Source organism: Barbatula barbatula (genome assembly GCF_947034865.1).
Source record: "Barbatula barbatula genome assembly, chromosome: 8".
NCBI lineage: Eukaryota > Metazoa > Chordata > Actinopteri > Cypriniformes > Nemacheilidae > Barbatula > Barbatula barbatula.
In genome coordinates, this window is record NC_136771.1 from 3,629,781 (window position 1) to 3,650,494 (window position 20,714).

General features: G+C 39.0%; 4 protein-coding genes across 6 annotated transcripts; 2 read left to right on the top strand and 2 right to left on the bottom strand.

The window, feature by feature from the left end:
• Positions 1-645: 645 nt before the first annotated feature.
• Positions 646-4,271, bottom strand: LOC306897148 (sialic acid-binding Ig-like lectin 16). The gene is made up of 8 exons (XM_079461654.1): positions 4,136-4,271; positions 3,444-3,730; positions 3,120-3,368; positions 2,771-3,019; positions 2,602-2,692; positions 2,398-2,440; positions 1,569-1,822; positions 646-1,426 (listed from the first exon to the last, which is right to left on the bottom strand). The coding sequence occupies exons 2-8, from the start codon at positions 3,520-3,522 to the stop codon at positions 1,351-1,353; spliced, it is 1,041 nt and encodes a 346-aa protein (XP_079317780.1). The 5' UTR covers positions 3,523-3,730; positions 4,136-4,271; the 3' UTR covers positions 646-1,350.
• Positions 4,272-7,702: 3,431 nt separating this feature from the next.
• Positions 7,703-12,814, bottom strand: LOC306897837 (B-cell receptor CD22). The gene is made up of 9 exons (XM_079462916.1): positions 12,737-12,814; positions 10,809-10,860; positions 9,357-9,692; positions 9,016-9,279; positions 8,575-8,838; positions 8,394-8,493; positions 8,257-8,314; positions 8,100-8,171; positions 7,703-8,016 (listed from the first exon to the last, which is right to left on the bottom strand). Exons 1-9 carry the CDS (start codon positions 12,737-12,739, stop codon positions 7,990-7,992), a joined length of 1,176 nt encoding a protein of 391 aa, XP_079319042.1. The 5' UTR covers positions 12,740-12,814; the 3' UTR covers positions 7,703-7,989.
• Positions 12,815-15,292: 2,478 nt separating this feature from the next.
• Positions 15,293-18,745, top strand: LOC306897835 (afadin- and alpha-actinin-binding protein B). Of its 3 annotated transcripts, XM_079462914.1 has the most exons (12): positions 15,327-15,520; positions 16,012-16,115; positions 16,296-16,364; positions 16,443-16,566; positions 16,641-16,837; positions 16,971-17,115; positions 17,199-17,302; positions 17,376-17,537; positions 17,700-17,808; positions 17,876-18,029; positions 18,121-18,148; positions 18,241-18,405. In XM_079462914.1, exons 1-12 carry the CDS (start codon positions 15,472-15,474, stop codon positions 18,262-18,264), a joined length of 1,269 nt encoding a protein of 422 aa, XP_079319040.1. In that variant the 5' UTR covers positions 15,327-15,471; the 3' UTR covers positions 18,265-18,405. The 3 variants fall into 3 exon arrangements, with proteins under 3 accessions (XP_079319038.1, XP_079319039.1, XP_079319040.1); XM_079462912.1 differs by lacking the exon at positions 18,121-18,148 and having other exon boundaries at positions 15,293-15,520; positions 18,241-18,745; XM_079462913.1 differs by lacking the exon at positions 18,121-18,148 and having other exon boundaries at positions 15,293-15,520; positions 17,199-17,281.
• On the top strand, positions 18,722-20,299 carry nanos3 (nanos homolog 3). Its single transcript, XM_079462917.1, has one exon. The coding sequence runs from the start codon at positions 18,840-18,842 to the stop codon at positions 19,335-19,337; it is 498 nt and encodes a 165-aa protein (XP_079319043.1). The 5' UTR covers positions 18,722-18,839; the 3' UTR covers positions 19,338-20,299.
• Positions 20,300-20,714: the final 415 nt, after the last annotated feature.

Here is a 20,714-nt window from a genome sequence, read left to right on the forward strand (position 1 = left end):
AGCAGCAGTGCTTTCCGAATGAGCAGTTAACGTTTTGAGCGCGAAACAAGGTCTTTGCATTACAGGCCCCTTATAGATGTCCTAAGAACTGCGTGACCAAATAACAATTAAATACTGTAAAATTCGTAAATTAAAGGATATGTGAGAGAATTAACAAACGTTAACTGCTTCGCTGGCTTTATTATGAATGAGCCTAATCAGGTGTTGTGTGCATAACAGGCAGTGGTGGAAAGAGTACTGAAAACCCATATATTTTTTCCCAGATCAAACCCATGGCCACTTGGCCCATAAATATGCCACGCAGGACCCATTTATATGTTCACAGATCAAACCCATGGCCACTTGGCCCATTAATATACCATGCAGGACCCATATATGTGTTCCCAGTTCAAACCCATGCCCACTTGGCCCATGAAAATGATATGCAGGACCCATATATGTGTTCTCAGTTCAAACCCATGCCCAATTGGCCCATGCCTGTCCCTTATGGGGCCCATGTAATTAGCTCATATGGGCTTCCTATGTGGGACTCATACTACAAAACCTACATGGGACCCGCTGATTTCACCCAGCCAAAGCCCATGCCCACACGGTAACCATGGAACCCGTACTTAACTCATCTGGGCCCCACATGTCATTGCTGGCTGGGTAATGGTGTGATCCAACACAGTTCAAAGAAATCCACAAAAATACATTGCAAAGAATGTCTAGAATGCATTTGATAAACTTTATCGGTCACAAATAAATGTACAGGATCTACACAGTACACAAAGATAAAAAACAATAAACGTATAAATACTGTGCAAGGGGCGTGTCTAAAACGTTGTGTGCATCAACTCCAGCATCATATGCATCCAACGTTTTACTGCAAGTGTGAGATATAAAGAAAATATCACGTGTTTTGTCAATAGCTGTGAAGTAAACATTTGTGATTTTATCAGACATGTGCAGACATGAAACCAATTTACTTACTTTTACATTTTTAAAGTAAACGGCCTAAGACTTCATTCATCGCAGTTTATGTTTAATTTCTTATTCTCGTGTCGTGTATTAAATGAGTGCAAATATCTCTCTAGTTTCTATGAGATTTTCTATGAAGTCTCATAATGAAGGGATCATGTGTCTGAAAAGAGTGAACGTGTGACTGAGTCTTGCGCTGACGCCCTCTGCTGGTGGTCAAGTAAAACTGCACATCATCCTGTTGTGCTTGGCATGTGCAAAACATTTGGCTATATGTCTTGAAAGGGTTTGTACTTGGAAGATGGTCATGTAACTTAACATTGTGCTTTTTATTACAAAGCTACTTGGTTTTATTGAGTTTAAAAGTTCCACGATGGAGTTTGTTTTAAGTCATCGGATGATGTTTTTATGTGACTTTATGCCACTGTAGATGACCGAGGAGTCTTCCACCAGTCCAGCATTAGATCTGCTCCAAAGAAATAATCAAATAAGTTGGAGAAAGCCTACTCACACTTTGCATTGAAACTTACAGCTTGGTTTTAGTCATTTGCACTTGAATATTGTAGAGTTTGGATGATTATGAGCAACATGAGCAACATGTCTCTTACCTGGATGAAATAGCAGGATAGCGGTTGCTAATATTTCCATAGTGAGATTCAGCTTCTTCCTTATTGTTCTTTGTGTTTTTGTAGTGATGGACACTGGCGTACTGAACCTCTTCATCATCTGCAGTCTGATCTCTGCTGAGTGCGCTGGGTTTATGATGGACAATGCTGGCGTAACAATCATTCTGATTGACTTGCTTTGAAGCTGATGCGGTGGGATGCGCAGGTATCTGATCTGTCGTTGTCACGATGACGTTCTGCTGAAAAGACACATGTAAATGGATGGTTTCAAAGTGAAAACATAAATAAATGTTACTGCGTAGCGTGTGCGTTCGTGGACTGCACTTCACTTCACACCGGTACACATTCACAAACGATAGAATGCAAACACGCAAAAGAAACCGAGAAGAACTGTTACTTGGCTAAAAAATACCGCTAGATGCCAATGTACCATACGGTTTGTTAAAATGCGACCAAACTACAGGGCCCGTTTTAAATTCAACAAAATTCAAGAAATCTTTATTTAATACAAGTATTATATAATAATACTTAAATGTAACATACATTTTATTAAATCAAATATAAAAAGTTGTATTATTAGACACTGGCCAAACACAGACGGGAAGTTAACTGCAGTCAAGTCAGATGAAACGGTCGCGGAAGAACTTATATATTTTGCTGTTAATATAACAATGTCATGTTTCTGTGGCTTAACTATGTATGGCAATATATCAACACAAAGGTCACGGGTTTGATTCCCAGGGAACTGATAAACTGTATAGTTGGAATGCTTTTGCAATTTAAGTAAACGTCTCTTAGGTGAAAGACTTGCCTGTTTTGATCCGTTACTGACTCCAGAATCCGCTGTTTTTCTCCTGGAGCCAAAACAAATAGGATTCACAATCCACGGGAACACTTTACAGTTTAAACACAATATTTTACTCAACAACAATTTATCCAAATTCTGTTATTATTTACATATACGAGTCAAATGTATAGAACCTCATACAAAGTTTATTTTAGAGTTTCGTCTTACCTTACGATTCTTATTAACACAATAACAGCGCAGCTGCAGAAAAGCGCAGTCACGATTCCTGCAGTTATGTGCAAAACTTTACTCCGTCCACCTGAGAAGAAATACAGCCGATAATACATCCAAGAAACCGAGCCGATACACACAGCATCCCAGAATGTTTTCAACACACCTCCTGACATAACAGACACAGCGGCGGATCTCTGAGATCCATATTTATTCTGAGCCACACAGTAAAACCATCCATTCTCTAGAGCTCTGAAACTCTGTCCAGATCCAACAGATGATGTTTGATTCTTCGTAAACCAGGTGAAGTTGTGAACAGGTGGATTTGATTCACAGGTGCAGGTCAGAGTCACTGAATCACCCTCCACTATTTCACCGGATGAGCTGATGGACACTGTGGTTTTCTTTGGTGGATCTGTACGGTTCACAATTAATGTAAAATAGTCTATATGTTACGTCACTTGCTTAATAGTTTTTAATAAATCCTAGAAGGTAAAATGAAAGGATGAACTCACATCTGACATTGAGAGTGAGAGCAGGAGAGGGCAGATCTTCATGTTTTCTCAGTGCACAGCTGTATTCTCCTGCATCATCACTACTGACCGGATACAGAGACAGTTGTTTTGTTCTGAATGATTCTGATAAAGGCCTTTTGTTTTTGTACCACCGGTATTCTGTATTGCTTGCAAAGTTGCAGGTGGATGTACAAAACAAGACTGCAGAATTTCCCTCTAAGACCTCTTCAGGAACCTTCACGTTGAGCTCTGTGAAAACATAAAAACATGGAGTTGTGCGTGTATGAGTACTCTGTCATTCACGCTACTTTAGTTTTACTGTACCTGTCACTTTCAGCTCCACTCCAGGATAACCCAGATATTTTTCTGTTTCTTTATCCGTCACGATTCTGATGCAGTACATTTTTTCATCCTCATATGCTGTACCACTTAGTTTGAGGACAAGGTTTCGGTCTTTACTGTGAAAGTATTCAACTCTGTCTTTATATTCTGGCTCTTTAGACAGATCAGGCGTTGCCTTGCCTTTAACCGGATCTACAGTCCAGAAGCTGTCGGTGAGGGTGAGATCCTCGGGGTATGTGAAATCGCCGGACAGAAACGTTGTTGAACCTCTAAGGACACATTTCATTTTGTTCAAGTAATTTACTGCCCATGGTTGGCTGCACGTTCCTAAAAAAACGTAAAATTGAGTATTGACGTTTTGTGTGTAAGTTTTACAAAATGCGTATTTGTACTAGGCAGAAATGATATGTCAACTCACCAGAATTTACAAGAAAAATGTGACACAAAAGAAGAAGAAACATTCTGAAAGACATTAAAACCATTATACAAATTTTGCATGACTTTTATATAACAAAAAGCAGGAATTGCATGTATTACCGTAACTGCAAAGAAGTAATGAAATCACACAGTTTTAATATTATGTTTTCCTCTGTTTATCCAATTGTGTTAAAACCCTTTATACAAAGTAAAACCATGAATATGTATATATTTACTGTATGTAATATACATCTCACCTTGCTATATTGTAGTCTTTTATGATGGTAATATGTCCTAAACTGAGTAAAGGAGCAGATTTACTGTGTGCTGTGGAGACGTCTGTCTCTCTATTTCCTCTCTGAATTCCAACGCTTTTCTTCTGACCACACGGCACTTAAAACAGATCTTCAGAACCAGACTTCCCTTTCATGTGTGTACAAATACATAACTATATATTCCGCTGAGTGACTTCACAAATCTTACAGAAAAATAAAATAACCAACTGAAGGTGAAATAGATATGAGACAAAAAATAAGGAACATTTATCCATTGTTCTATTTTTCCTTCTTCCTCATTTTCTATGTGAGCAGATGTTGCAAGACTAAAATTTATAGAAGGTCAGAAATGTGCCTCGGTAACAGTTTCTCTTTGAGTTTGTGATGCTGCAAATTTCACCCATAAGTACCCTATATGGCACAGATCAACTGGATTTTTAACCAACAGTTTGTTTTTACAGTGTGCATATTTCCCTGACACTAAAAGATTAAAACTTAGATCTTGATTATAAAAAGTCTTTAGAGCAAGGAATGGTCTCTAGTCAGAATGTATTGAATTCTGGATCTACGACAAATTATGCAAGATGCCTTTAACCGGAACTGCTGGACAGATATGTTGTTGAGGCCAAAACTTTTTTACCAGAGTGTTTGTTTCTGTAACACCGTGTCTACACCGGACGCGACAGGCGCAACATGACAACCTGCTTGTTCCTGGGTTTGTCGTGTCGCTCCGCATCCAATGTGAATTTGAAATTATAATGTGTTCTAATGTGTTTCTAATGTTTCTTTGTCGCGTTGTGCCTGTTTATGTCAACATTTTGCTAAATATTGTAAATTTTTGAAAGCCCTTAAATGTGTCCGTTAATGTTGTGAAGAACAATACGTTATATGTAAAATATTGCGATTTGTCTAACATTGCTTTAGTGATCGTATGTCCTAAACTGAGAATAAGAGTTGGTTTAGTTTGCTTTAAACATGTTAAGACATTTACATTTAGCAGATGCTTTTATCCAAAGCGACTTACAAAGAGTTCAGGGAGTAATAAGCAATATGTCATACAAAGAGCAATAGTACAATAGGTGCTAATACAAAGTAACTAGTTTCAACAAAAGCTAAACCACTACTCGTTGAGGCAAGAGAGAGGGTTAGTGTACCTAGTTTTCTTTTTTTTTCATTTGTCCACACCTGGTATTCTTCACTTCCTTGAAGTTCAAAGGCTCCCTCTGTCCATCACAGAACACTTAAGCAGATATTCAGAAAAAGTCTACCCTCTCTCTCTCATTTTCACATGCACAAATAGGTCAATGTATATTTCACCGAAACCCCTACAGTCAAAAAATATGATACAAATTGCAAGCAGGGTGATGTGTACGTTTTTCTGAAGCAAAAATTCAACACTGTCATAACTTTCAACAATAAAAGATCAGTAGGGGTGAAAATATTTAATCGTCAACGTTATAATATGTTGGATCCTGATTTTGGCAGATGCTTGTTTCATCAGCAGCGCTTTCTTTCCGAGTATTTCTCACCAATAAAAAAAAGAACAAGAAATAAACTTGCCAGACAATTATATTTGTTTTATGACAAGCCAATAATAATCTACAGTGCAATTGAAACTTGTGTGTACAGTATTTTTACTTTTATAACAAGGATCTTGCTCAGAAGATGTCAACCACAGTGAAAAACAATACTGTACCGTTAACAGAAAATTCTTGTATTTTTACCCGTCATTCTCATCTTCCTCTTTTTTGACACTATTTCTCACAACATAAATGATGTCTTGTTGGTCTATATCTTGTCTACAATGTTTTAAATAACAGTAATTGTTTTATTAGAAATAAGGAATTAGGTCGTTGGTTACTAGAGTCTCGTCCATGAATTTAAGAATAAATTATAATTACAGTTCTTTATCCATATAAACAGTCCGATGTTGTCACATTTACAATAAACATAACTTGATCATTCATATCTTCCGACTAGCACAGCATTCGATTATTAATCCCTTCAAGATTTGACTGTGAGAACAGGGGGCGTATTACAGACAGTTAAATACGTTCATTTACGTTAAATTAGGTTTTTTCCCGAATTACACAAGCAAATCTTAACTTGATTTGGGATTCCTTTCCTATCTTACAAAATAGTATATTTTCTCTAGTTAGGAAATCCTAAAATGCACCATCCCCTTCCAGGTCTGTTACCAAGCAACCAACACTGCGCGAGCTGCTGATGATGAGGTAAACAAAATGGAAAAACAAAACCAGCGAGCTTTTAATTTTTTTAATAGTGCCGCGGAAATAGAAACTTTAAGATTGATAGGAAAGGCAAAGCCGATACTGGTTAGTGTCACCTTCGCTCACTCAAAAGACAGGGACAGGGCCGATAATGTGTCTGCAGTGTCCGACATTAACTGTACAGCTGAGACTGAAGAAAAGTTTACCACCCTTGCAGCGAAACAAAAATAATTGTCTCATCGCAGTTATTTTAAGTCATCGCAATTATTTCAGAGAACCGCAATTATTGTGAATCCTTCATTTTTGCAGTATCTGCTGAATTTTACATCCACTAATCTTTACAACCATTGATCTACACCCACGAATGACATTTCTCCATCATTTGAGTTGTATTAGCTTTGTAAGTACTTAGTGTTGATTTGTTTTCAGACTTGCTGCATCTACACAGCAAGACCCTCATGTCTAGTTTAAGTGCTCAAGACAGTCTTCTCTGTTAAGGTCGAATGTTGTAAATAATATTAGTCGTTTACCACGTTTTCACATTTCTAAAGTATAGTTAAGTATATGTTTCATAAATGAATTGTCATTTATAGTTATATTGTCAAATTCCAATAATTGAATAGACGTATTAACCTGCAGGCGAATTTCATAATCGTGACCGCCCTAGTTAGGACATGTTGCCAACAAAACACAGACATTTAACTCAGTTTCACCTACCACGCGTGCTTTTAGCGCAGTTTCAAACGATCTGCAATATCCACCGTTCCGATCTCGTTATATCCACCATTTATATAACATTCCTCACCGAGATGCAGTGAACGCAGTGCTCTCTCTATCTTGCTCCAATTGGTTAACGACGCGTGGGCGTGCTTTTCCGGGAGAATAGTCCAATAAGGGACTAAGAAAAGTTGTTACGTAAGGGATATTAAAAAATATTTAGTGGTTTTGTTCACCACAAATCGTATTTCAGGCAATTTAACAAAAGACGACATATACTTTGGCGATAGAACCAGAAGTGCTAAAATGCTAACATGGTTCCGTGGTTTGCAAACGAAAATACATCATGCCTGCGGACCCTTCACTATATAGCTCACATTATGCCACATAGTGGGCAACAGCAAACAGCTCCAACGAAATGAATGATTTTAAACAACTCATGTATACTCGCCCTCATGTCATCTCAAACCTATATGACTTTCTTTCCTCTGTTGAACACCAAAGACATTCTGAAGAACGTCCATAACCAAATAACGTTGAATCCCACCGGCCGCGATTATAAACTTTTCTTCTCAAGAAGAAAAAGACATACACATGTTTTGAAGAACATACAGGTGAATAAATTACCATTTTTATTTTTGGGTGAACTATTCCTTTAAGAGCCTTAAAGAAATCTGTTTCTCAGACACAACAATTCAAGAAAACCTAAAAGTAAATTATTTCTATTTGTAGATGACACGTGAACAATACTCAATGACCAACAAAAGATGCAAACAATTTTTCTGTAACCAGACCAAAACCAAAAAAGCACTTCTTATTCACTAAAAACAAAAATCCGGTCTTCTGTTTGAAATGAATGATCTCTTTAAATGCTGAGCCTCAGGGTTCCTAATTTTCCCTGGATATCTTCATGTTCTAGAAAGTAAAAAATACACATCACAACCAAGATACCATATTACAAATTCTACATGCTAAACAACAAAGGCAGAATAACTCACATCCAGTGTGTCGTAATCAGAAGACAAGGCCCTGGGGTCAAGGGTCATGTAGATGCCATCACAAGACTCAATCTAATGACATAAAATAATGAGAATGAATTATGCCTCCATAACAGAGAGGTCACAAATGAGTAGATAGAAGAGAAGATTCACACACCTTTCTATGGTGCTGCTGTTGTCCCTTGCTGTTTTGACCTTCTGATGTCCTCTTTTTTCTGCAAAAAATCATGTTTATAACAGCATGTATGTCTTTTGGTTGCCGCACTATTTTTAAAGATACATTTAAACTCTCACCTTCTGAGGAACATCACAATCGCAACCATCAGAATGACAGAAGTCACGACAACAGCCAGAATCACACCCACCGCAACCACATTCACAACTGAACCATTTCCTTCTCAAATGTAGAACAGAATGCATATAGTAAACTGTTCAGTGTGTTTCCAGATCAATCACCAAACCTAAGGTTTTTTACCTTTAACACTGAGTGATACAGAATCTGATCTCTGAGATCCATATTTATTCTGAGCCATACAGTAAAACCATCCAACAAGACCGGAATTAATGCTGAAGATGATGTACGTCTGTTCAGATCCAACGGATGATATTTGATTATCCTTAAACCAGCTGTAGTTCTGAACCGGTGGTCGTGCTACACTGTTGCAGGTCAGCTTCACCATATCGCCCTCCACTATTTCACCAGAAGGGATAATGGACAATGATGTGTTCTCAGGAGAATCTAAAAAACCCACAATCATCTTAAAATCCAAAACCAAGCCACTTTACATCTGATGAATTGAAAGTCAAATATAATTTAATATATTTACACTTTCCGCCACATTTCAGACTCTTGTTGTATTTACACAGTCAGACTTTAGAAAGTAAAGCTGCCATGTGGCAAGATCTGTTGACTCACGTCCAGGTCTAACGTTGATGGTTACAGACGAAGAGTTGAGTCCTTCATGACCGCTAAGTGTGCAGGAAAATCGGCCTTCATCCTCTAGTCTGACAGGGTCCAGATCAAGTTGGTTGCTTCCATAGTCCTGATGGAAAACCCGGCCATCTTTCCTCCAGATGTATGTGGGTAGGACGATGGAGGGGATGCAAGATCCACAGATAAACACCAACAAGTCTCCCTCCGTCAAAACGTCAGGTGGATAGATGACCTCCACCTCTGCACCTGGACCAGATGGGATACAGGTTCAAATATTAAAATTAAAATGGTTGGTCTCTATTAACATCAACCATTCAACACACCTGTTACTTCAAGACTGATTCCGCTCGAGTTCGTCCAGTTTTGCGCAGAAACGTCAGTTCTGAACGCAAAATGGAAGACGCCAGCATCGCTGTTTCTCACATCCCTCAGCAGCAGCGAGCAGTTTCCCCCTTCATCACCGACAGATGGCGTAAACTCCACACGGCCTTTAAATACGGGGTCCAAAGAGACCGGTGATCTCTGATAGAGCCATTCACCTGTGTGCAGGCGCTCAGATATGGGGTGACTGTATCTGCAGGGTATAAGAGTCGTGGATTGTCGGACGACACACATTTTGCTGATAATATGAGTAACCTCATGGTGTTGACTCTGCAAACCTGAAACAAATGGAAATGCCATGGGAAGTGTTATTTCTCCAAACATTTTAAAGGGATAGTTTGTACAAAAATGAAAATGTAGTCATTTATTCAATAAAATCTGTTTATCTGTTTGATATTTTGAGTTCTTTGTCGCCATCTCAGTTTGTAATTGCTGATGTTACTGCAGGTGATGTGCATAGGAACGTGAGTTGTGCTCAACTGCGCGGATGAGTCTGATGTTTTGAAATGTGGCCAGTGACAGTGCACCGGTGGGACCATGCCATTAGGAAGTCTGGACTTTCTGTGCATGTCTTGTTAAGGTTCAGACAGGATATTTAACAGATCAGATCTCCATTGTCCGAGAATCATGTGTATGATGTCTTTAATTTTACTACGAAAACCTTATTCTTTATTGGTTAACTTGTGATACTAATGCGCCAACCCCCATTAAAAGACTTATCTGATTGCTGGAAATCTATTGGTGGAAAGACATGACAAGCAATAAGAGATAACAGAAACATATTTAAGTGGTTTAAGAGAAGCCCCCCTTTCAGAAATTTACTATATCTATGGGCTGGAAAACACTGTAACTTGGGATGCTTTGGGAAGATTTCACTTTGTTTGGCTTGTACAAATATAGTTAACTCTTTGACACCTGGACCCTCTTTGTCTGAGCAATTTTTTGAAGCTACAAGATCAACTTTTTTACAACACTATCAGCCGGATCTTCATTCTGTGTACGAATGTAACAAAATGACGCATAGACGAAAGACACCAAATAAGGATCTCAGAGAAAGACGAGCCGCCAGGGCAAATTGCAAACCATTATTACAAGCTTTTCCGTGGTGAATCCCACAGGGTTCTTTCATGTACTTGCCCAATAATTGGTTTTAGATCATTTTTACTCAAAATAACTGACGGACAGAAAGGAAGTGCATTTTTAGATTTTAACTAACGATTAAACTAACAGGCGCACGTTTTTTTAAACAGAATGACCGACATTGATTAACTATTTACAATAAACGCTGCAATATTTAATGGTGATATTTAATGAAAACAGTGTTGCTTACGGGAAACAACTGACTTTAGCAAAAAGTGGCATTCGTTGAAATATGTCACGAAGGATGGCATTACCTGTTGTCATTAGACAGATCCAGATCAAAGATTGGAAAACAGCTGGATACACCTGCAAAATCATATTTAATGGAGACAACTCAGTAAACCCAAAATAAATATGACATAACATCTTTTCAATGTCTTATACACATTTTGTATCATCTGTGTTCTTAGGGGTTAATTTGACCCCATGGTCTTTTAGCTATAGAACAAACAAAAAAGGCATTTCAAAATTGAACACATTTGTTTTTGGTGATATTGAGGTCACTATAACATGCTATAATTTCATAACATTGCCCATGATTTTATTTTTTCAGTATAATGGGGGTAGGGGGAATACGAATTCTTGCGAGAACTTTGATATATCCCGTGCCATGGGTAAGGGAAAAACTAAATTATTGCGAGAACTTTTATATTTCCATTATAGACTCCTAGAGTTGACCCTCCTGCTTTCTCTTAACCGCCTCTAGAAACATTACCTTACCACTTGAACGTCAGGGTAGACTTAGTGCTGCTAATGTCATCAAAATGGTTCCAGGGCCCACCAGATATGCTGTCAGCCATGCCCGATATATAAAATCAGCATTTGAGCTTTTCATTATACCATCAATTGAAAAGGACATCCTTGAAATGTCAAATTTAGAGGGAAGGAGGGTCTATGGGGATAGCTAGAAGACTTTGATGTGACTGACTTGCAAGCCTACATTGGGTTGCTCATTTTGGAAGTAGTGTACAAGTCAAAAGGAGAATCAACAGCAAGCCTTTGTAATGCTGACACTGGAAAGTCAATATATCCAACCACAATGGCTCTGAAGACATTCCATGTTTTCTCCCGTGTTATGCTTTGAAAAACAGGACAGGGCAGACGAGAGAGCAATAGAGCAACCCTTTCTTTATAATCCATTGCACCCACATCAATGTGGATGAATGTCCGGTTCCATTTCATGGATGCTGTCCCTACATGCCAAGCAAACCAGCCAATAATGGCCTAAAAATATGGGCCGCATGTGATGCACAGGCCATCTATGCCCAGCCAGGTGTATACTGGTAAATCCCCATAGCACCTGAAAAAAATGAGGGCATGAGGGTGGTACTAGACATGGCTGAGGGACTGAATGGCCATGTGATCATTTTTCACATCGTACGCCCTTGGGTGAGGAACTGCTAAAAAGGAAGGTCACCATGGGGACAGTGAGAAAAAATAAGCCAGAGTATCCCTCTGAGCTTCTTGTGATGAAGAACAGAAAGGCAACATCTTCAAAATAAACAGTGAAACGGTACACAAAAGCATATAAAACTTTTATATAAACATCAGTATATAATGAAAACTGGAATTATATAAGAAAGACAAATATTACATTTAAAAGCATGGTTGCAGTGACAGTCGCGTATTTACCCTTACAGTCCTTATTCCATTTGAAACAAACTGTTTCAATTTACCTTGGCTATCAGATTGCCACAAAACGTTACTTTTTCCTACGCGTAGATTGAAAATTTACATGTTGACATTGTCCAGATTAAGATGTGTACATCTGAACTAAATGCGCGTTCGGTGGAGCTGGAGCGCAAATGAGTAGAAGTCTCAAACCCTGCGTGCGCTCCGACACACAAAGCAAGCGGGTCGGGTTTGATGTATATATCTGTTCATTTCACAACAACATCCATTGCAGAATCCGCAGATTAACATGGGTTTTCCCGTGCAGGACCGCGCTCGAACGCACCAACGGAAACATGCCAAAAATGTCTGTGTTCATGTAAATTATTTTAAATTAAACCACCCACCACCGTCATAGCGCTTAAATAAAAAGAGGTTTAGCAAAAGATCTTAAGTAAGACAAGCATAAAGCACAAAACTGACCTGACACACCAACATAAAAGCTCTACGACGCACCATTCTATGATCAGAACAAATGTGACCGAAAAACAGTAAACAGTAAAAGTTTTACCATGATAAAGAAGACGATGAAGGCGATGCGACAATGACAAGAGAAACCAAACAAGAGACGAACTCTCCTCTTCCCTTTTCAATCACCCTTAGAAAAAAAGTGTTGAACTTGAGCTGTGAGCGTCATAACCACAGTAATAAAAGTTGATCTGAACAATTTAATTAGTTTACAAAAAAATGGTTATTATAGTTAAATCAATGTAAACAGTTTTAACCATATTATACATGGTTATTACACTTTAACTCTAATAAAAGTATGGTTAATTTCATGCATATATAAGATTAATGCATCTTCGGCAAAAGAATAGAACTCCCATCATAAGAATGCTTTTCATCTCCAATGCACAAGATAGAGAACACACCTAACCATATCATTTTAAACACATCCAGTTTTAAAGAAGTCTCTCTTTGCTATAACGCTATTCTGTTGGCTTATTCTTGCATATTCCACACTTGCAAAGAGTGCAAAGTTAAAACAGGCTGTCAGAAAAGTAGACGGGGAACAGAACACCATTCAAAATCTGAATCTTGCATGAACAAAACAATCAAATGAAACAAAACAAGATCGTGTAAAAGCCATCTGTTGTTGTGCGCTCGCGCGCGCGGACGCGGACGCTGTCGCCCCTCACACTTCCGCACTCCCTCACTTTGGTCAGTCATCATGTCTAATAATAACTCCAGCAGCAGTAATGTGGTCGCGGCGCAGAAAATCGTCAAACAGCTCAGACTGGAGGCCAAAATACGACGAATTCACGTAAGTTTGTGAACTTTTGGAAGAACGTCAGAACGGACGTTTTTATTCTGAAGTGAAACCGGACACATGAACTCTTGTCACTTGTGCTAATGCTAACGCTAACAAGTGGATGAAGTGTTTGAAAGTGCGTTTTTATGTTCAAATACTCGTCTATGGGTTGGTAATATTCATTTGACTGTTTGTCTTCTCACGTGTTATTTAAGGGTTTTTAATAGTTTTATAGGGTCAGATGGTATTTGGGTGTAAACTTAATGATGCAACGGTTGGGTTTTGTTTTTCATGTTTATTAATAATGCAAATCTTTGTAAACGGAGCAGAACGCGGCGAAGCGTCATTGTTCTCCGTGGTTCACTATAGTGAATATATATGGTGCTCAGTTGTCCTTGTGTGTGCGAAACAAACAAAATGAAACTCTGTATGTTACATTTACATCAGGTTTTATCAAAATCAAGCAGATGTTATTTAAAAAGTAGATTAAACGTTATCCCTTACTACAATTAACCATGAATTTACGCGACAGTACCAACAAATGGTGATCAATACTGTGTTTTTCCAATCGATGGCTGTACGGACTGTTGTCCTCACAATCCTAAAACCATTCAAATGAATGCATGTAGCTGTGGTATTTGAAGTCAAATCATATTATCCCCAAATGTACCATTGTCTCACAAAAACTTTATTTTTGATGGTCCATCTTTAAACTAAATTCAGCTACAACTTGACAGCCCTCCGTTAATGTTGTTTAATATGACAGCTCTTGGTTTAAATGTCTCCAGGTGTCTCAAGCTGCTACGGACCTGAAGAATTTCTGCCTCCAGAATGCACATAAAGACCCACTGCTGATGGGGGTCCCATCCAGCGACAACCCTTTCAGACCCCCAAACTCCTGCAGTCTGCTTTAGGGTACCACATGTTGCCGTCTCGTCTTTATTATGAAAGTGGTTCTTATTGGTTCTCATCTTTATTCTCACTTTGTTTCAGGGCTGTTGAAGATGTTGCAGATGCTGCCTCGTTCGCTAACTTCACACTACCCCGTCAAGACCTCCTGGAGCACTGCACAAACATGCACACATTGCATTGGTTAGCATTAGAATGCCCCTTGCTGTGTTTGTCTATAAAAACACACTCACCTTATCTCTGCAGAGCTGATAGTTTGTGTTGCTGGTTTTTTTTTTGTATGAAATGTTACTCACTTTGGCTACACTGAATATTCACAGTAGGATGGATTGTACCACGTCATATTTTATTGTTGTCCCATTTAGTGTAATTCACAAAACATGTGAAAATACAAAAACACTACATGCATAGGAAAGGATTTTAACAAGAAAACATTGTTTTTCTTTTAAAAATTAGATGTACTTACTGTAGTTTTTTATACTAATTTATAGATGGTATAAGTAGCAGAATTGTTTGTCCTGAAATTCTAAATGGCTGCCTATAAAATAAACAAGTTACATGTGAACTTCATTGTCTTTTGCGAAGCAAAAATAAAAACATGCGCGACTGAAGATTTATCTGCGTCTTTACAATTTTTTGTTATATGAACTTTAGATGTGAAATAAATAAAAACTTTTGTCTCGACCACCAAGTGAATCCTTATAAAATCACAGTCGCGTACTTCTCTTTACAAGTTTAAAACAAATGACGTTTCTCGACAAATCTGAGGTTTTATCGGGGAAAGGTAAGGAAATTCATCTTTTCATAACCAAAAATCCCATTTACTTTCAGTATTGCGCCATGAAGAAATCACGTAACTTATTTACCTTAACGTGATGAAAAACATCGCATCTTCATCGTGCTCACAGGTGATCTGAGTAGACTCAAGCTGTCAATCACTGATGAGATGATTAAGGCAAACCTGTAGATGACAGATATAATGATCGACTGAAACAGCTCTCATATGAGATTTCACTTCATTCAGTCTGATAAATTCTCTTTTCTCTGGTACTTTTACTTTTGTGATTTTAGCATCTGCAGTAGTTATGGCACAAAGGATCACGACATCAGGAATGAGACCTCGGGACAATTCAGGTAACAGAGATGACACACATCTATTGACCGTTGACTTTTAGTAGTAACTCTAAACTAAACTCCATCTAGTAAGACTTTACTTTTATTATTTTCATATTTAACATTATCTTTCTTTTTGAATGAGATCCCACTTCTGACACATGACTGGCCTACCGTTACAAGAGGAGCGGATTCTGTAGCCATCTTTAAGAATCGTCTGAAAACTGATTCTGTTTCTTTTCTACTCTTTCTATCTTTAGCTTTGTTTTACTGTGGAGGGCTATATGAGACCAGTTTTTACTGCACGTATGCTTTTTGTTGTCCTTATGTGGTTCCAGTTGCTTCTATCGTTTACCTCATTTGTTAGTCGCTTTGGATAAAAGCATCTGCTAAATGTAAATGAAATTGAATTTTTCAGGACATTTGTTAGTCTCGATGCATATCTTGTTTAAATTGTAAATATCTGTTTACTGTCACAAGACCTGTTGATGCAGTCTTTCCATCTCTCTCAGCGTGGTTGAACTCCCTCATTATGCCCCTACATCCCGATGAAACCGCTAAAAGTTTCTCAAACAGGCTCTTCAAAGAGCAGAACGACCAGAGAACATCATTACAGGTGCAGAAAGCATGGTTTACTAAACAGGACTTTACTTCTATCTTCATTTACGCACCCTCGTGTGGCTCAACTTGTATGTAACATGTGAACATATATTTGACAAATGTCTGTGTTTAAAACCCTTTGCCCCAATTGAACCCCTCATCGACGGCCCTATACAATGGATTACTGTTTTTACAGGAGCAACTTACAGAAAAGGATCTCCACATTTCCAGACAGCAAGACGCACTGACCTCTGAAAGGGAAAAGGTACAAATCTGTCAGTCATGATTTGTGTCTTATTATAGTTTTGTATGGTATATTCACTGACTTTTAACTTCGTGTCAGTGTGCGACACTCCAGAGTCGCTGTAACCAGCAGGTGATGGAGCTGAAGCGAAGGGAACAGCACATCAATCGCATGAGAGAGAAACTCTCACAGCTCACAGACAGACAGAAATACCGCAGTGCCTGTGAGAGTTCATTTTCCATGAACATTCGCATTTAACCGATACAATATGATTTATTAGCTTATTTATCTGTTCAGCCATGGAGGTTCTAAATGTGCTGCCGAAGCGGCCGGGACGGGGAGGAGCTGGCTTTAAGACCGTAAAGGCTGATGGGAGGACAGAAGATGTGCTGCGTTTGCTGTTGGATCGGCGGGAAGCCGAGCTCAGAGAAGCCATGAGGCTACGGCACGGCTTAACCACACTACTGCACATGCTCCGAAAAGATATGGCACAGGTGAGATGGGTGTCACTTGTGCATCTATTGGGGTAAGCTTCCTATTAAAATAAAAATGGACAAATGTTGTCAGTATAATGCACTTCATTGTGATTACGTTCATAAACTGCTCTGACTTTTTGCTTTTAACTAGACTCTACAGGACAATAATATTACTGAAGCAGAGGATGCTTTCCACGACAATGTGCTGCTCCAATTAGAGCAGTGTCTCGGTGATCATGTGACGGGGGGTGTGGTCCAGGAGTGGACGCATGTGCAAAAACTTTTGCTGTCGCAAGGTTAGAACTGTATGGATTTGGCTAAACTTGTATCTAAAAATGTGGTCCTTATTTAAATTCCAATGACAACATGTATTCTTTAGATCCTGTTGCTAAAGGCACAGACCAGGAGAAACTTCTTGCTCAGCTTGAGGCAGAGATGGAGCAGAGCAGACAACTGATCCGAGTACAGCAGCAGTTACTGCAGGTGCACTATCAAACACGCACACAATGGTCGATGGGTCATGTGCATCAACAGCTGTAAGCTTTTTTTCCCTCAGGACAGTGTAACCGTGCCCCTTCCTGTTGCACTAATGGACTGCTACTACCTCGAGGAGTGGGAGCGGCTGCAGGGAAGATGGGAGGAGCTTAAGAGACAGAGGCGGAGCTTTCAGCAAGAAAGGCAGGCCTTTACTGACGCTGCTATCCGATTGGGTCATGAGGTGGGAGAAAGTTCATGGTTTTCTGCGCGTTAAAAATGTAAAACTCATTGGGGAATGTTTTACCCAGGATCGGTTTGATTCAGACATTGTTCAATCTGATCCATGAACTCTCAGAATGATTCATCACCTGTTGGTATCGGATTTGTTTTTGTGTGTTTGTAGAGATGTGAGTTTGAACGGCAGAAGGCTTCACTCCTCAAGACGGATTTCTTGAGCATTTCGCCTGTACAGAGACATTACCAGTGGAACAGGAGAGAGAGCACAGCAATAGGTGACCTGCGTACATATGCACTAATACAGCACTACAATATAGAAACATAACAATAAGTGTGTGTTAGGAGTCGTGGTTCCGGATCAGCTGTGTTTATCTCCATGTGCTCCCAGCACACCATCATCTGAAGGGTCAGAGCTCATAGCGTGGTCCCGACCGAACAGGGTCATGACCCCCAACACCCCTGAGCTCTACTCCGCGCTTAAACTGCCCTACTTCAGGTCAGATATCCCCAAACCTGACACAAAACATCCATAAGAGATCTGAGTTAAGTGCTTAAGGGTAAAAAAGTTTGGGATTTTTATCACCCAGACTCAAAGGTGATGGGACAACTGAGAAGGTGTGTTTGTTGCTTACGCTGAATCGTCTGTTCTTGGTCTTCAAGAATGAATGGTTTGTTTAAATAAAACGTGATTCACACATCTTTCTCAGATCAGAGCGAAGCCCTCAGTTTGACAGCTGGGGGGACGGAGACGAGAGAGACGTCACGCCTGATAAACTCAACATGGACTGGCCTTTTTAGTTGACATTGTTTTATGATTCATTTATGCTGTCGTTTTCAAAATAGGTTATTGAATAAATACATTTTATACACTTTGTGTTTTTGTTTTCTTGTAGAAAGATTACATTTACACTGAAAACCGTGTGAAACGTATCCACGGTTCTTGTAGTCACTTATGATAAATATCTGCTTATTGAAAGCAAATGAATATATTGTACATTATATTAAAGCTTTCCAGAACTTTTATGATGCGACCTTAACTCGCTTTTCCAGTTTGTCGTTTTTTATAACTGTAAATTGAAGTAGTCTTAAATATTGTTTTAATAATTTGCTTTGGGCTTTTTAAACAGCTAAATGTATCAAATCCTTCATGTGTATTTGAGACTAAAATAGCACCTGTTTGGCAGAGAGCACATCCTGTGCTTAATTGGTTTGTGACGTGCTGACGCGTGTCCGCCCCTATAACACACGCGCGTTCCGCGTGCGCTCCTTGTTTTGGTGGCTCTCGGCCAACGTTTGCACTTAGGATATGGCCTTCTCTCTGCTCCGCTACATCCTGTCGGTTCACGGGTCGATGGAGTCCAGAAATCAGTACTTTCAGCCATGGAGAGACTACATGGGCCTGGCGGATATGGTGAAAGACATGCAGCGCGCACCGGCGCTATCAGACTCGTCATGGGGCAGGGGAAGTCACAGCGAGGATGACAAGAACGAACACGCCGCCGTGAAGACTCCGGGTGGTCCGCCGCGAGCGCGCACGGCTCCGATGAGGGAGAGGAAGAACGCGGTGCCCGTCAGCATCAAGTCCGAGAGAAAGTTCTGCAGCTTCTGCAAACACAACGGCGAGTCGGAGGTGGTGTTCACCTCGCATCATTTAAAAGACCGCAATGGAGACGTGGTGTGCCCGTATTTGAAGCAGTACGTGTGTCCCCAGTGCGGTGCCACGGGAATCAAAGCGCACACCAAGAGATTCTGCCCACTCGTGGATGAAACCTACAGCTCCGTGTACGCACATTCTTCGTGGTGAAAGACAACTGGACCTAAATCATTCTTGACTATTTGACATGACAGATTTTAGACGTTTTAATGTTTGCCTTTATATTTTAACTGATTGTTTTATCCGGGACAACGGCTTGTGTCCGAGTTTGCATGCATGTTTACTCACGGTTTGGTTTGTTTTTTTGCACGTTTGTCACATTTCGTATCTTATTTGTGTGTTTTATATGGGTGTTTTTGTATGAACCTTTTAAACAAGCTTGTACACAAGCCAGTAGGCCTACTTGATATATTGGTACTTAAATTATGAGCCTCTGCAGTGCAATTAAAAAAAAACGTCTTATGTGAAATGTGTTGTGATGCTGTTTGGTTTGCATCAGTTACAAAAAATATAATATAACACATCTTACATTTAGCTTCTAAAGATTTTATTTTCTAACACATAAAACACACTTTGGACCAGATGTCCTACAGAAACTGCCTGAATGTATGCTGGCGATACTAAAGAGAGGTCGGACAGATTTATGGTTTGAAGTTTGAAGCCTAAGGTTACGACCCTTTGGCCAAGGGGTCATCCACTGTGATTGATGCAATGTTTACAAAGTCTCAAAATTATAAGCAAAAAAACTAATGGATTTAGTTTACGCTTAAATGTTCTATTTGAATTTACAATTAATCTATTGCATTATTATAGATTTAATGTACATTACGGTTTCAAAATCATTGAATAACAAAAATGTTTTTGCATCCAATGGATCCTGCATCTGTTGCACATTTTTTTCATTCTGTATGTTACAATTATATTATAGTGTGAATACTTTTTATTTACAAAAAAAACTCTTTTTGTATAAGTGGCAAGGATCTTAAAAGAATCAGAACTTATTTCAGAGAGATAAGATCTATAAAGTATCCACACACCAACCCCTGTTGCTTCTTAGAAAAAAATGGACCTGCTTTGTTCCAATTGCTCCTAACTGGCAAAAATAAATGTATACATTTAATTTTCTTCCTGTCTTTACTTCTTAACCCAAAAGCAGTCTTCAGGGGCTTTTTAACCTGCAAATTACGTTTGCTAAGATAAAAGTAAAAAGTTATCTTTGTCCAAAACACATGATACTTTGTAAAGGGGTCAACACTTTCTAGATCTATAAATAAGAATTTAAAAACAGCAACATAACACCAGAGAGAGGGGTCTGAATAATCAGAGTAAAATTATTTGTTAAAAAAATAGATTTTTTACAACAGTGAGACCCCAAAAGACAATGAGTGTACACCCCGAACGAACACCGCATAAGGGTTCATCGTATTCGCGTTAATCTTTTTACATATAGATAAAATAATAGATAATAAACGCTTATAGATAAAATACAGATCACATTTTGTGTTGAGTGCCTCTCCAATTTTTACC